Source organism: Alternaria alternata (genome assembly GCF_001642055.1).
Source record: "Alternaria alternata strain SRC1lrK2f unplaced genomic scaffold CC77scaffold_11, whole genome shotgun sequence".
In the NCBI taxonomy this organism is placed as follows: Eukaryota; Fungi; Ascomycota; class Dothideomycetes; order Pleosporales; family Pleosporaceae; genus Alternaria; species Alternaria alternata.
In genome coordinates this window covers 341,714-353,486 of record NW_017306200.1, presented here as the reverse complement: position 1 = coordinate 353,486, position 11,773 = coordinate 341,714, and the positions used below count along the sequence as shown (strand labels likewise).

At 51.4% G+C, this 11,773-nt stretch overlaps 5 protein-coding genes across 5 annotated transcripts; 2 read left to right on the top strand and 3 right to left on the bottom strand.

Moving 5' to 3' along the window:
- Positions 1-15: 15 nt before the first annotated feature.
- Positions 16-1,286, top strand: CC77DRAFT_963513 (deoxyhypusine hydroxylase). Its single transcript, XM_018535666.1, has 2 exons — positions 16-627; positions 679-1,286. Exons 1-2 carry the CDS (start codon positions 155-157, stop codon positions 1,187-1,189), a joined length of 984 nt encoding a protein of 327 aa, XP_018385578.1. The 5' UTR covers positions 16-154; the 3' UTR covers positions 1,190-1,286.
- CC77DRAFT_1031411 (hypothetical protein) lies at positions 1,266-1,740 on the bottom strand (the record flags this gene model as incomplete). Its single annotated transcript, XM_018526663.1, has 3 exons — positions 1,266-1,284; positions 1,340-1,571; positions 1,626-1,740. The coding sequence occupies 3 exons, from the start codon at positions 1,738-1,740 to the stop codon at positions 1,266-1,268; spliced, it is 366 nt and encodes a 121-aa protein (XP_018385577.1).
- Positions 1,741-1,909: 169 nt separating this feature from the next.
- CC77DRAFT_1095047 (hypothetical protein) lies at positions 1,910-8,137 on the top strand. The gene is made up of 5 exons (XM_018529772.1): positions 1,910-2,223; positions 2,305-2,494; positions 2,544-2,686; positions 2,733-4,824; positions 4,877-8,137. The coding sequence occupies exons 1-5, from the start codon at positions 2,106-2,108 to the stop codon at positions 7,809-7,811; spliced, it is 5,478 nt and encodes a 1,825-aa protein (XP_018385576.1). The 5' UTR covers positions 1,910-2,105; the 3' UTR covers positions 7,812-8,137.
- CC77DRAFT_103316 (hypothetical protein) lies at positions 8,079-9,388 on the bottom strand. The gene is made up of 2 exons (XM_018526780.1): positions 9,023-9,388; positions 8,079-8,970 (listed from the first exon to the last, which is right to left on the bottom strand). Exons 1-2 carry the CDS (start codon positions 9,101-9,103, stop codon positions 8,347-8,349), a joined length of 705 nt encoding a protein of 234 aa, XP_018385575.1. The 5' UTR covers positions 9,104-9,388; the 3' UTR covers positions 8,079-8,346.
- Positions 9,389-10,076: 688 nt separating this feature from the next.
- CC77DRAFT_936618 (aldehyde dehydrogenase) lies at positions 10,077-11,581 on the bottom strand (the record flags this gene model as incomplete). The annotated part of the gene is made up of 3 exons (XM_018534505.1): positions 10,077-10,190; positions 10,236-11,123; positions 11,177-11,581. The coding sequence occupies 3 exons, from the start codon at positions 11,579-11,581 to the stop codon at positions 10,077-10,079; spliced, it is 1,407 nt and encodes a 468-aa protein (XP_018385574.1).
- Positions 11,582-11,773: the final 192 nt, after the last annotated feature.

Genomic DNA, 11,773 nt, shown 5'->3' with positions numbered 1-11,773 from the left:
GCCTGCAGATTGCGGTGAAGATCTAATCAGATGGAACTCTGACACCCCACCAGATCTTTGGATCCCCGCCAAAAAAGAGTCGAGCCGCGATCGGGAAGACATTTACGTGCAAGACTAGGTTTTTCCAATCACTCTCTTTTCTCACAACAACAAAATGGCAGTCACAGAGCAGGATACCCAAGTGTCTACGCTTCGCAATATTCTGACCTCGGAGTCGGAGCCCCTCGCCCGCCGCTTTCGCGCTCTTTTCTCTCTCAAGCACCTTGCAGGTCTGCAGCCACCCAGTGCGCAGACGGTCCCCGCAATCGAGGCCATCGCTGCCGCTTTCGCATCGCCGTCAGCTCTGTTGAAGCATGAACTCGCCTACTGCCTGGGCCAGTCTGGCCATGATGCTGCCATCGCACCCTTGAGGGGCGTACTCGAGGACAAAGAGGAGGATTCCATGTGCAGGCACGAGGCTGCCGAGGCGCTCGGTGCACTGAGCGACAAGGGCAGTCTCGAGCTGTTGAGGGCGTTGAGGGACGATGTTAAGGAGATCGACGTTGTGCGCGAGACTTGCGACATCGCCGTTGACCGTATCGAGTGGGATCATGGACTGCAAAAGGGACAGGAGAAGTTGAAGAAGAGGTATGATATATCCGATTCTATATAGTCGGTCTGGTTGCTCACAAGGAACAGTGACTTTACGTCCATCGATCCTGCGCCGCCGCTACCACAGGGCGCTGAGAAGCCATCGATCCCAGAGCTAGAGAAGACACTGCTAGACACGTCCCTGCCATTGTTCCAGCGCTATCGAGCCATGTTCGCCCTGCGCGATCTCTCCTCGCCGCCCGACCTTCCCACTGCCGTCCCGGCTGTACAAGCGCTCGCTCGCGGATTCACAGATCCATCTGCCCTCTTCCGCCACGAGATCGCCTTTGTCTTTGGGCAGTTGTCACACCCAGCGTCCATCCCCAGTCTTACAGAAGCGCTCAGTAACACAAAGGAGGCAAGCATGGTCCGACACGAGGCTGCCGAGGCACTTGGAAGTTTGGGCGATGAAGAAGGCGTCGAAGACACCTTGCGCAAGTTCTTGAACGACCCAGAACAGGTAGTACGAGACAGTGTAGTTGTAGCGCTTGACATGGCAGAGTTCGAGAAGAATGGAGAGATGGAGTATGCCATCGTGCCGCAGGCTGTGGCAGCTTAGAACCGAAGGTATTGCATACACATGGCGTTTTGGGTATATAGAAATCAACATGGCCACCATAGGCAGAACATCCGCTTCAGTTGTTGGTATTCCACCTGTAAGATAGCAATTAGCATAAGCTCAGCTCTGCATGTGGACCTCTCGACGTACTTGTGACCGCAGTCGCACTCGTAGAAGACGGTGCTTCCTTCATCTGCACTCCGCAGTTGCTGCGTGTAGTATCGCACCTCCTCTCTTCCACATTTTTCGCATGGATGGTTGATGATACTGCTGGTTTGGACATCGGCTTCGGAAATGGTCTGCACCTCAGACCTCTTTGCCCGCAACGACGACGGAAAGGCGGTAGGCTTAGAAACTGTAACGACCGTCTTGGATGATGTGTCTAGCACTGGTCAGCCTGGCTATATCCATCGTTGCGCAACATAGATGCGCATACCTTTACATTGCGCTCCACATGCCGCGCAGGTCAGGATGACATTTTGTTTGCCGGCAGATCCGTCGAGGAGGTTTCCGCAGTCAGTGCAGAAGACTAGACTACCAATAGCCGACATTGTGGGCGACTTGTTGATTTGTCGTTTTAAGGCGGGTGATTCCGAGGTTGGTGTTGGAGTACAGGAAAAAAGTTACGGGGAATCGCGACTTCCGCGGCTGCAGCCAAGCTAAGACAGGAAGGGTAGGCGGTGAGAACGCGTCTGAATGTCGTGCACCACCACGTGCATTCGATCATCGCATCGCATACGGCTTTCACCCTAATTTGTTACTAGGAGCTCCATCAAGCAGTGACCGGTCAGTTGCTTGGGAGAAGCATGCGCGCACGTAGGCTCACATAGCCATATGCCCCGACCCATCCAATCCACCACGACGGCATCTCCACTGTGCTTGTCTGCATACACAAGGGCTCGCCACGACGAGCGCAATGAATGGCAACTGGCATAATGGCAACGGAGGTGGGCTCCCGTACAGAAGGCCTCCTCCCACAGTGGACGAGGCCCTTCCGTATTCGCCTTTTACCTCCATCATCCCCTTCTCGCCTGGTCAGTAATTCTGCTTCACTTGCGCACATTGCCAGAGCACATTTCTCTCACCTGGCGCAGAGGTTGGCTAACAATCTTCAGAAATAATTCCATTCCCAACCGCCGAATCTCCCACTCCGCCCTCTACCCTGAACCCTGAGCAACAGAAAGCGGCGAAGAAGGCTGTGGGAATCTTGAACGCAGAGATCGAGGGCCAGTCCACAGCCCAGCATCTACACGATACCCTCAATCAGCTTCGTAACCTCCTGCTTCGCGACAAGCTACCAGAGTAGTAGGTCCATGCCTCTGCCCCAGGTGAAAGCCATCCCTAATGTTTCCAGTCACTTCAAGCCCATGCCACTGCTAGCGACCCCTTCACCAGACAGCCCTACCAAGAACTCTAATGGTGATACGCCCAATGCCATATCTGGGCTGAGTCCATTTGCGCGCAAGCTCTATGAACAAACGAATGTAGCCTTCACGGGTAGGCCTCCTTGTCGCCTTGAACATGCGGCCACTAACCAGGACAGCACCGAGTGTCAAGCCACCCGAACAACCTCGAAAAGAACACGCTCCTTCCCGAAACACTGTTGCTCCTTCTCTTCCTCCACAACAGGCTCACCTAGCAGCCCCACCGCCACCAGGCACCACCCCCAACGGCCATGCCCACGCACACAACGCGGACTTGCCATATCCCTCGAGTGCTCTATCTTCCGCTCCCAGCAGCACACCCGTACGCCCCCCTGGCCCGGCCGTCATGATAAAGCCAAAGGCAGTCGCACGCGGGGACTACAAGTACATTGACAACATCAATGTTGGAAGTTTATCACAAAAGAAGGAGGATAACAGAGTCGAGAGCGGCGTCACGGTGTTGAGACCGCACGAACGAGAGATTGCCGACGGCAAGATTGAGGCGCTGGAATCTTTCGTCACAACTTTGACTGAAGACAAGGATGATCTGGACGGCTCACTGCATTTCACCAAAGTCATGACTTCTGACGGCGAATTCAGCATCCTGAAGCACCGGGCAATGGAAACTCTTTCCGAGAAGATGTCTGGCGTAGTCGGCCTTGGTCGCTTCAACGTGCTTTCCGTAGATCTGGCCATGCAGATACAATCACTCCTGCATCCGGCTGTCGTGTCTACGACCAAGAATGGACTCTTTCCCCGGGATGAGGGTAACTCAGAGCTTGTGGAGAATGTCGCAACAGCCAAGTTTGCACTAAAATCATCCAAACTTTTGCTGGAAACCATGATCGAGGGCCGTGACGACTACCGAATGCGACGAGAGGACATCATCGACACCGTCATTGATCTTACGAAGCTGATCAAGGACTCGTGCATCATTCCTATCGTTCAATCACGGCGTTCTGGCGAGGCTCAAGATTTGTTCAATGCGGCATCAGCTTACAGACAAGAGTTACAGGTGGTATTACGACTGTGTGGAGCTGTTCTTGCCCGGTTTGCTACTCTCATCGGCAAATACAACCTGCCAGACCGAGCACTCAACACCTTGGAGTATCTGACGCTGGAGTTACTGGTGGAGCAGAACAGCGAAAGCGAAAGAGACTCTGTGTTTACCATCAAGAAGTTTGAACATTTCCGCCAGAAAGCTATGGATGTTCTTGCCCAGATTTTCGCTCGCCATCCAGGCCAACGACGATCCATTGTGAATGGTATCCTCGGCAACCTAGAAAAGCTGCCCGATAAGAAAGCGAGCGCGAGGCAGTTTTTGTCGGCTCGAGAAGTTCCTATCATGACGATATCTGCACTGTTCATGCGATTCGTTCAGGTTGTCGCAACAAATCCGACCACTCGTACTGCGTCACAGGCAGACAACGTGCTTGCGAACATGGCCGAGGACGATGTTAGCGACTACGAGCCTGGTCAAGCGCCCCTCAAGAACTCAAAAAGAGCAAACGGAAGCGAATCGCCTGCGATAAAAGCTCAGAGACTAAGCACGGAGGCTGCCGCTGAAGCCTCATACATCGTGAAGGAGCTTTGTGACAAAGCATCGAACACTTCTAAATCGGGCGACAAACCATTCCGCAATCTTCTGGACTTGTTCATAGATGACTTCTGTAACGTCCTTGGTTCTCCCCAATGGCCAGCTGCTGTTGTTCTCTTACAGATGTTCTTAGTCCGCATGCGAACCATACTCGTGGATGATCAGGGGACCAAGCACTCTGTAGTCGACAAAGACATGGCGCTCACAACCATGGCGACGATCGGATGCGGCGTTATCGACTTTAGAGATCAACTTAAAAAGATGAGGCAAAGGCTGGATATCTCACAGTCAGATTTGTCGTCAGGACTAGATCGTCTCGTGAGCGATGCCTTGAGTGAAGACATCAGAGAGAGGGTCAACGATGTGGATTTACTAGCTTTCGATGGCCCTTACCGTATGGTTCTTGAATCTTTGGTCGGCTACCTCGATCTGCAGCCTTCTCAAGAAGACCCGCATCTACAAGCTGCGACTGGCTTTTATGTCAGTTCGTGGCTGACGGCTGTCGTCAAGACATTTCCCGAGCGAGATGAGGGCCATAGGCCTCAAGCTATCGCGACTGTTCAGCAATGTTTGGAAAGCATGATTGCGGACCCGAAGTGGCTCGCTCAAAAATAGTAAGTTTCCCAACCGATCCAAGACCGTTCCGCAGCTAATACCATCTGATAGCAAATTCCAGTCTGTATCGGATGATCAGAGCAAGCTAGCTGCTGGTGTCATCACTTTACAAAGCCAGGTGTGCAGATACCTCTCGCAGATTGTCAATCACATGCAGATTTACGCCCGGGACAAGAGTTCCTCGAAGCTCCGCACAAGAGGAACAGCAGGACTGCAACAGCTGCTGGACAAAGACTCAAGGGTTATCTCTGACGAACATATCATCAACATGATTCCATCACTAAGAGATAGTTCACCAATGGTTCGAGAGGCGACACTATCGCTTCTTTCGAACTGCCTGGCTAAGGAATCATCTCTCGAACGACATGTTCTGCCACAAATTTTGGAGATGACTACCGATCCTTCAAATGGTCCCAAGAAGAAGGCTATCAAGTTGCTCAAAGAGATATACCTCCGCTCCGATTCGAAGCAGGTGAGGCTGAAGATCGCTGGTCCGCTACTTCTACCTTCGCAGGACAATGAGAACGCTATCTCTGAGTTGGGTCGCAACGTGCTCGAAGAGATATGGTTAACGGCTGAAAAGACCGATGACAGTCAGCACAGGCTCAATCGTGCCCAGCGAGCCGTCTTCATGGTAGATCTCTTGGAGTCTGTCGAGAAAAGCTCCGCACACCTAGAAGCTTTCGAGAAATTTTTTGTTCACTGCCTATCACCCGAAGCCAAGGGTCCGGCTGCCAACCTCAAGATCTGTGGACAGCTGGTTGCGGACTTGGTAGACGAAGTCATTGATCCTGAGAATGGCACAGACACCAAGTCCCAAGCACGTGTCATGAACACACTCAGCGTCTTCGCAAAAGTCAGGCCGACCTTGTTCACGGTCGACTATCTGCGGCACCTAAAGCTCTACATCAAGATTATCGGCACCAATGAGGACGTAGCCCTTGTGCGGCCGACAGTCGTTATCTTCCGGCATGTCCTGCCGACACTTCCTCCTCTTCAACATGCTTTTGCAGAAGAGATTCGACTAAGTTTGTTGAAAAACGTTCCAAAGCTGGCTAGCTGCGTATCCATGGCTTGGCCCAGAAGCCGAGAGACGCTTCTTGATGTCGTTCACTGCCTGTGGGCCATCAGCAAGATGCCAGGTATGGACGCTGACAAAATCTTTGGCACAGTTTGCTCAGTCATCTTAAATCTCCGGCCATTCCTAGGTTCAACTAAGGAACAGGCAGCGGCTAATCGTAAACGCATCCTTCCCTACCTGATATTGCTTGGCACGTTCGGCCAGGTATGCAGCTTTGACCAACAGGCTGAATCATTCATTGCCAAGCTTCGCACTTCCATCAGTAGCAATGAAACGGTAAAGAAGCAGATGGAGCCGATGTTGAACCAGAAGAACCCTCCCCCTCCCTCTCTTATACTGTTAGACACCGTTCGACCTTTCACTATGCAGACTTGGGAGCTAGAGTTTCGCGAGCAAGCCTTGCAAAGCATGGGTGGCATATGCCAGCAGTCGCCAGAGCATTTTATGCGTGGTGAAGTGGAAAAGGTGGTCAAGCTTGTGTTTGTCAACGAGGGAAATGACTCTCTCAAGTATATTGCATTGTCTTTCTTTAGACAATTCTTTTCCGTCGCTGAGCGGCGCTCTGAGACCGGCGCGCAGATTGCAACAGGCAAAGGAGCTGCCAATGGTTCTGCACGCTTGGAAACATCCTTTACTGCTACAGGAAACGACCATGCCACGTTGCATCTGGCGCAGAAGTTCCTGGAATACTTTGTGAAAGCTGCGTTGGAAAACAAAAACGATTCTGCTGTTATTGCCACAGACATCATTGCCAGTATCAGTCGGCAAGGTCTCGTCCACCCGAAGGAATGCGGTGCTGCGCTTGTCGCCCTGGCGACCTCACCGAACCCAAACTTGGCTCGAGTTGCAGCGGATGAGCACAGGCGCATACACGAGAAGCAAGAGTCGTACCTGGAAAAGGAGTACATGCAGGCTATACACATGGCTTTCAAGTACCAACTGAACATGTTTAGCGATTCTCATGGCATGGTCGAAGCCACTTACACCCCGAAGCTTGCAAAGCTGTTCGAGGCACTGAAGACGGGCAAAAAAGCCAGTCTTAAAAAGTTCATTACCAACTTTTGTAAACAGGTTGATTTCGACCTTGCCAAACTGGACATCAGTGGTGCCGTACCTGAGCCCGTCTTGTATGCTCGCTTCTGCTTGGAAAACCTCGCCTTGCTCGACTTTCCCCATCAAGAAGAGCTTGCTGTGTTCCTCAATGCAGTTGAAGCCATGGTCCTCAACACGACAGGGCCCGCTATCGGAGTTGTCATCGCGGACGAACTTCCAAAGCAATATATGGATGTGGCGCAACCTTTGCCTCAAGACATGTTCCAACAACAAATGCTAGAAGCTCGTGGTATAAGCCCGATGTCACCCATGCTACCAGCTGGGATATCGACAGCGCCTCGACTTGTTCCTCCAGCAATTGACAATAGCAGACTTCGCCAGGTTACCACAGCTTGTATGATCCTGCAGATGGTATGGGAGACCCGCACTTTTGTTCGACGATGCTACTCCGTCAAGAGTAACGCACCCATCTCGCAAAAAGATTACGCCAAACCCGCGCATCGGAACAATCTCGTTACTGGCAAGGAAATTTGGGAACGCTTCGAAACGATCATGCGCGCGCTTGATAGCCGCGAGAGCATGGTGAAACAGTGCTACGACTTTGCAGATTTGCTGGACGTAGATCGTGAGACCTTCATTGATGCCGAAGGAGACGATGCACTTGGTGGAGGGTACGAGACGCCGAATGAAAACGGTGAGGACGGCACGCCGTTACCTACGAGCGGTCGCGGCAGGAAGAGGAAGAGCAACGTGAGCCTAGGCAATACACCAAAGAAGGCAAGGGGAAGGCTTTCTGGATCGAAAAAGAAGCGTAATTCTAGGACACCGGATGGCGATGGCGACTCAGACTAGAAGCCCTGACCGCCCAGCCACCGAGTTTGACGGCGAGAAAATACACCTGGCACGGAAGTCCTACGCCCGTGTGATGATGACTAGCACACGAGCATTATTTTCCCAACTATTAAGCATGAAATTGGCGTTCGGAGGCAAAGGCATATCATCGATACCCCTCAGCATATGGTACTGCCATACAGTGTATTTGGCGTTTCTCATTTCATGTCATCGCAAGGCTCATGGCTTTTGCGGGAATCTTTAGCATGTCAAATCCGGATAATTGAAATCTTCGACAACATATTTTCTGAAAATATACCTCCTTCTAAGCTTTTGTGACGTAGCTCAAAAAATATTTAATATAGTACGTATTCTATTTTCGATTATGATCTGCAAACAAATGCATTCGACCGAAATCGTTGCATTCTTCGTTCGCTTTTAACATTCTCTTATGGGTGCTTCACGCTCGGCAACACCTGTCTACTGCCTTCTCAACATCTAAAAGGCGACGAGCGGTATCTTCTCCCTTGCAGTCAAGTTGTTTACCTTGGTCTTGTCAGTCGTGCTCCACATGTACATGATCATCGGGTCGCCTGACAGCAGCGTGTCCCGTAACCATGCTTTCTACCTCCTTCGCACCATGAGCGCTATCCTGAACATGATCACCCTTGTCTATATCCAGCGCATGTGGAGACTCCGTGCCAAGCTTCTTGAGCTCGATGCCCATTGCATTAGAATGGGAGGACCGGGAGATCTCGTCTTCGCCGCTAGACCCGCTGCTATATGGCCGATCACTACTCCACGTACTTTTCATACGTGTCGCTGTTGGACTGTAGTCTTTTCTTTTGCGGCGCCGTGATGCTGAAACATTGCTGGATAGATTTTTAGGAGCGGTATCGAGAGGCGCCACGACGTGTTCCTTAGGGGACATGCCTGCGAAAGAATGGTGCGAAATTGTTTCTGTATTGGAGAAAAGGCTTCCAAGTGTGTTGGTGGGGACAGATGGATGGCGCGTGTCCGAGTGCTTGGATGAAGGAGGAGATGTGAGTGGTTGAGGTTCCATGCTTTGCAAGCGGAGGGCACCGCTGGACGCTTCTTCTCTAATCTGCTTACGTTGAGCGTCTGTGAGGCCAGGGAGAGAGTCTGAAACATCGATCACCCGTACGTCGGTCGGACCACCCTTTGACATCTGTCAGCGCGCATGTTAGATTGAGAGTGGCCGTGGTACGTACAATGTTCAGGCCGGGCTTTGGCCTATCTTTGTCGCAGATCAAATACCGTCGAAATCGCATCATGAATATCTTGAAAGCCATCTTATGTTGGCGGTGCGTATGTGTGATGCTGGACTTAATAGGCAACGAGATACATGTACAAATCTAAGAAAGACGGCAGCGACCAAATTCAATTTGTGAAGGACGTGGATACCACGCTAAAATGGCCAGTAGAAATAACCACAGACGAGAAGGGACCAAGACCGGAGGAGATCATGAGGATCTACCCGAAGAGCGACATCAGAGGAGACTGTATGGATATGGACGAAGATTTTTGAGAATTGAGCCAGAGATCTACTTACTTAGCTCATCATGTGGCGCTGGATCGCTCCTTGCGGTCTGCAGTCATTGTCCCGATCTGACATTCCTTTGCTTAGGATGGGGATGGGCGAGTGGGAATCGTGGCTGCGGAATGTAAGGAGCCGTTCCGTGCTCCAAACCTTATAGTTTTCAAACATTCGAACAAAGAACGGTCCCAAGAATTTTGAGAGGATGTTTTGAAAGCAAGCAGATCCACTGTGGCTAAGACCAAAGTCTGGAGGCTGTGATTGTTTAGCTGGTCGCCAGCATCTCGGTTTGTGGTACCTTTTGTGATGCTAAGCCTCATGCTTCGTCAGGTCACAAAAGAGGAGGCGTGCATTCGACTGCCATTCTGCCTTGCTTTTGACTTCAGTCCTATGCGAATCGATGCGTGATGATGCTTGAAAAAGGTGCTAGTGGGCTCTGGTAGATGGATCCGTGATAAGGCGACGATCTCTGAACGTGTCTTTGGGGTAACCCCACAATGCGCGTTGACCATAAATTGATCACACCACGTAATAATCGTGTAACCATGATTTCAATGATCTCGATTTTGTCACTGATGCACTTTTCTTAGATCTGACGATGCCACATTGTACTCAAGACGGAAGATGCATAGAATTGGGTGACATGTCTCTAGCAGGTACTGGAACGTCCTGGAGGAGAGAAGGACGACCACTCATTCGTGGAGCCTTCGCTTTCCATATGGTACCTTCTATTTCGGGTAATCCTTGATGTGGTAGCTCTTGAGCTTGACGAATTGATCGAAGCCGAATCTGCTTAACGTTTGGCCTCTTCCAGAGTCCTTCCAACCGACCCACGCCAGATCCTAAACGCGTCAGTTAAATATTCAACTGGAACCAGGGCGACTTACTGGTGCGGGGTAGTCGCATCGGTTCACAAAGACTGTACCAGCCTCGACGTCGTCGGCGAGCTCGTGACCTTTGTTCACGTCCTTGGTCCAGATGCTGGCTGTCAGTCCAAATTGGCTGTCGTTCATCAGCTTAACTGCCTCTGCGTCGCCCTTGACCTTCATGACTGGGATCACGGGACCGAATGTCTCCTCTGTCATCACAGTCATATCATGCGTGACATCCGTCAGAAGCGTCGGAGCGACGTAGTTGCCATCTGCAGGTGGGTTCTTGAATGTGGCATTGTCTGGAGTAGCGTTCTTGGCACCCTTCTCCAGAGCGTCCTTGATGTGCGCCTGAATGGTTTCTGCCGAACGTTTTGAGACGACCGGACCGACGTGCGTGCTCTTGTCGAATGGGTCGCCGAGTCTGTACCCACTGAGTACATCCTGAAGTGCTGATACAAATTCGTCATGAATTTTCTCGTCCACATATACCCTCTCGACACTGCAGCAACTCTGACCTGAGTTAAAGACAGCGCCGTCTACAAGCTCTTCGGCAGCCCACTTGACATCAACGTCGGAACGCACATATGCAGGATCCTTGCCTCCAAGTTCAAGACCTACTCGAAGTGGTACACGATCATTTGCAGCCTGCTGAACCGCAAGGCCGTTGGCTACTGAACCGGTGAAGCAAACCAGCTGGATCTTGGGTGAGCGCGCAATTGCCTCGATCTGGGTAATGGATCCGCTGTGAAAGATTTGAAGCACACCGTCTGGTAAACCGGCTTCTTTGAAGATCTGCTGGATCTGCTCGGCACTGGTCGGCGTTTGTGGGGAAGGCTTCAGGATGACCGAATTACCGGCAAGTAGGGCAGGTACTAGCGAGTTGATGAGGGTTAGATACGGGTACTGCAGGTAAAGTCAGCATGTGCGGAGCAATCAGAGGCTGTCGCCACACGCACATTCCACGGGAACAAGATCAGTACCGGCCCAAGCGGAACTTTCTTGATGTAACGCTTGAAGCCTTTTTCCGCCTCGCCTGGAGTGTCTTTGAGCGTATCTTCACTGATCTTGAGTAGATACTCGCCGCGCATAACTGCAGTCGTAACTTCCTTCGCGGTATACGCAATGGGGCGGCCCATCTGCTCAGTAATTTCCTTTCCCAGCACATCCTGGCGATCATTGAGAAGCTTCAGGGCTTTCTTGACAATGTCCTGCCTCTCAGTGAGGGATGTGCGACGATAGGACTCGAACGCAGCTACGGCTGTCTCAGGTAAAGATTGGAGATCTGCATCTGAGAGGCCATTGCGTGTGAGAACTGGCTTGTTCGTAATGGGAGAGATGGTCGTAATCTTTTCCAGCGACATGGCGGTGGCGTGTTCTTGGTACGAAAGTTATTTGGATAAATTGAGATGGAGATGCACTGTGAGCAATGACCAGTGTTGATCTAGTGGCGTCTTGCGAGCAGTTAATTTTGAGTTGAGGCTTTGCCCGCAGTAACATCGGAGATGACGTATGACAGGCTAACACTAGCTCGTGCACGTCCCACTTTAGTGGAG

Coding starts and splice junctions, on each gene's coding strand:
- CC77DRAFT_963513 (XM_018535666.1), top strand. CDS start 155: ATGGCAGTCACAGAGCAGGATACCCAAGTGTCTACGCTTCGCAATATT. Junction 628..678: donor CAGGAGAAGTTGAAGAAGAG/GTATGATATATC, acceptor CACAAGGAACAG/TGACTTTACGTCCATCGATC.
- CC77DRAFT_1095047 (XM_018529772.1), top strand. CDS start 2,106: ATGAATGGCAACTGGCATAATGGCAACGGAGGTGGGCTCCCGTACAGA. Junction 2,224..2,304: donor CATCATCCCCTTCTCGCCTG/GTCAGTAATTCT, acceptor AACAATCTTCAG/AAATAATTCCATTCCCAACC. Junction 2,495..2,543: donor CGCGACAAGCTACCAGAGTA/GTAGGTCCATGC, acceptor TAATGTTTCCAG/TCACTTCAAGCCCATGCCAC.
- CC77DRAFT_103316 (XM_018526780.1), bottom strand. CDS start 9,103: ATGGCTTTCAAGATATTCATGATGCGATTTCGACGGTATTTGATCTGC. Junction 8,971..9,022: donor CAAAGCCCGGCCTGAACATT/GTACGTACCACG, acceptor CAGATGTCAAAG/GGTGGTCCGACCGACGTACG.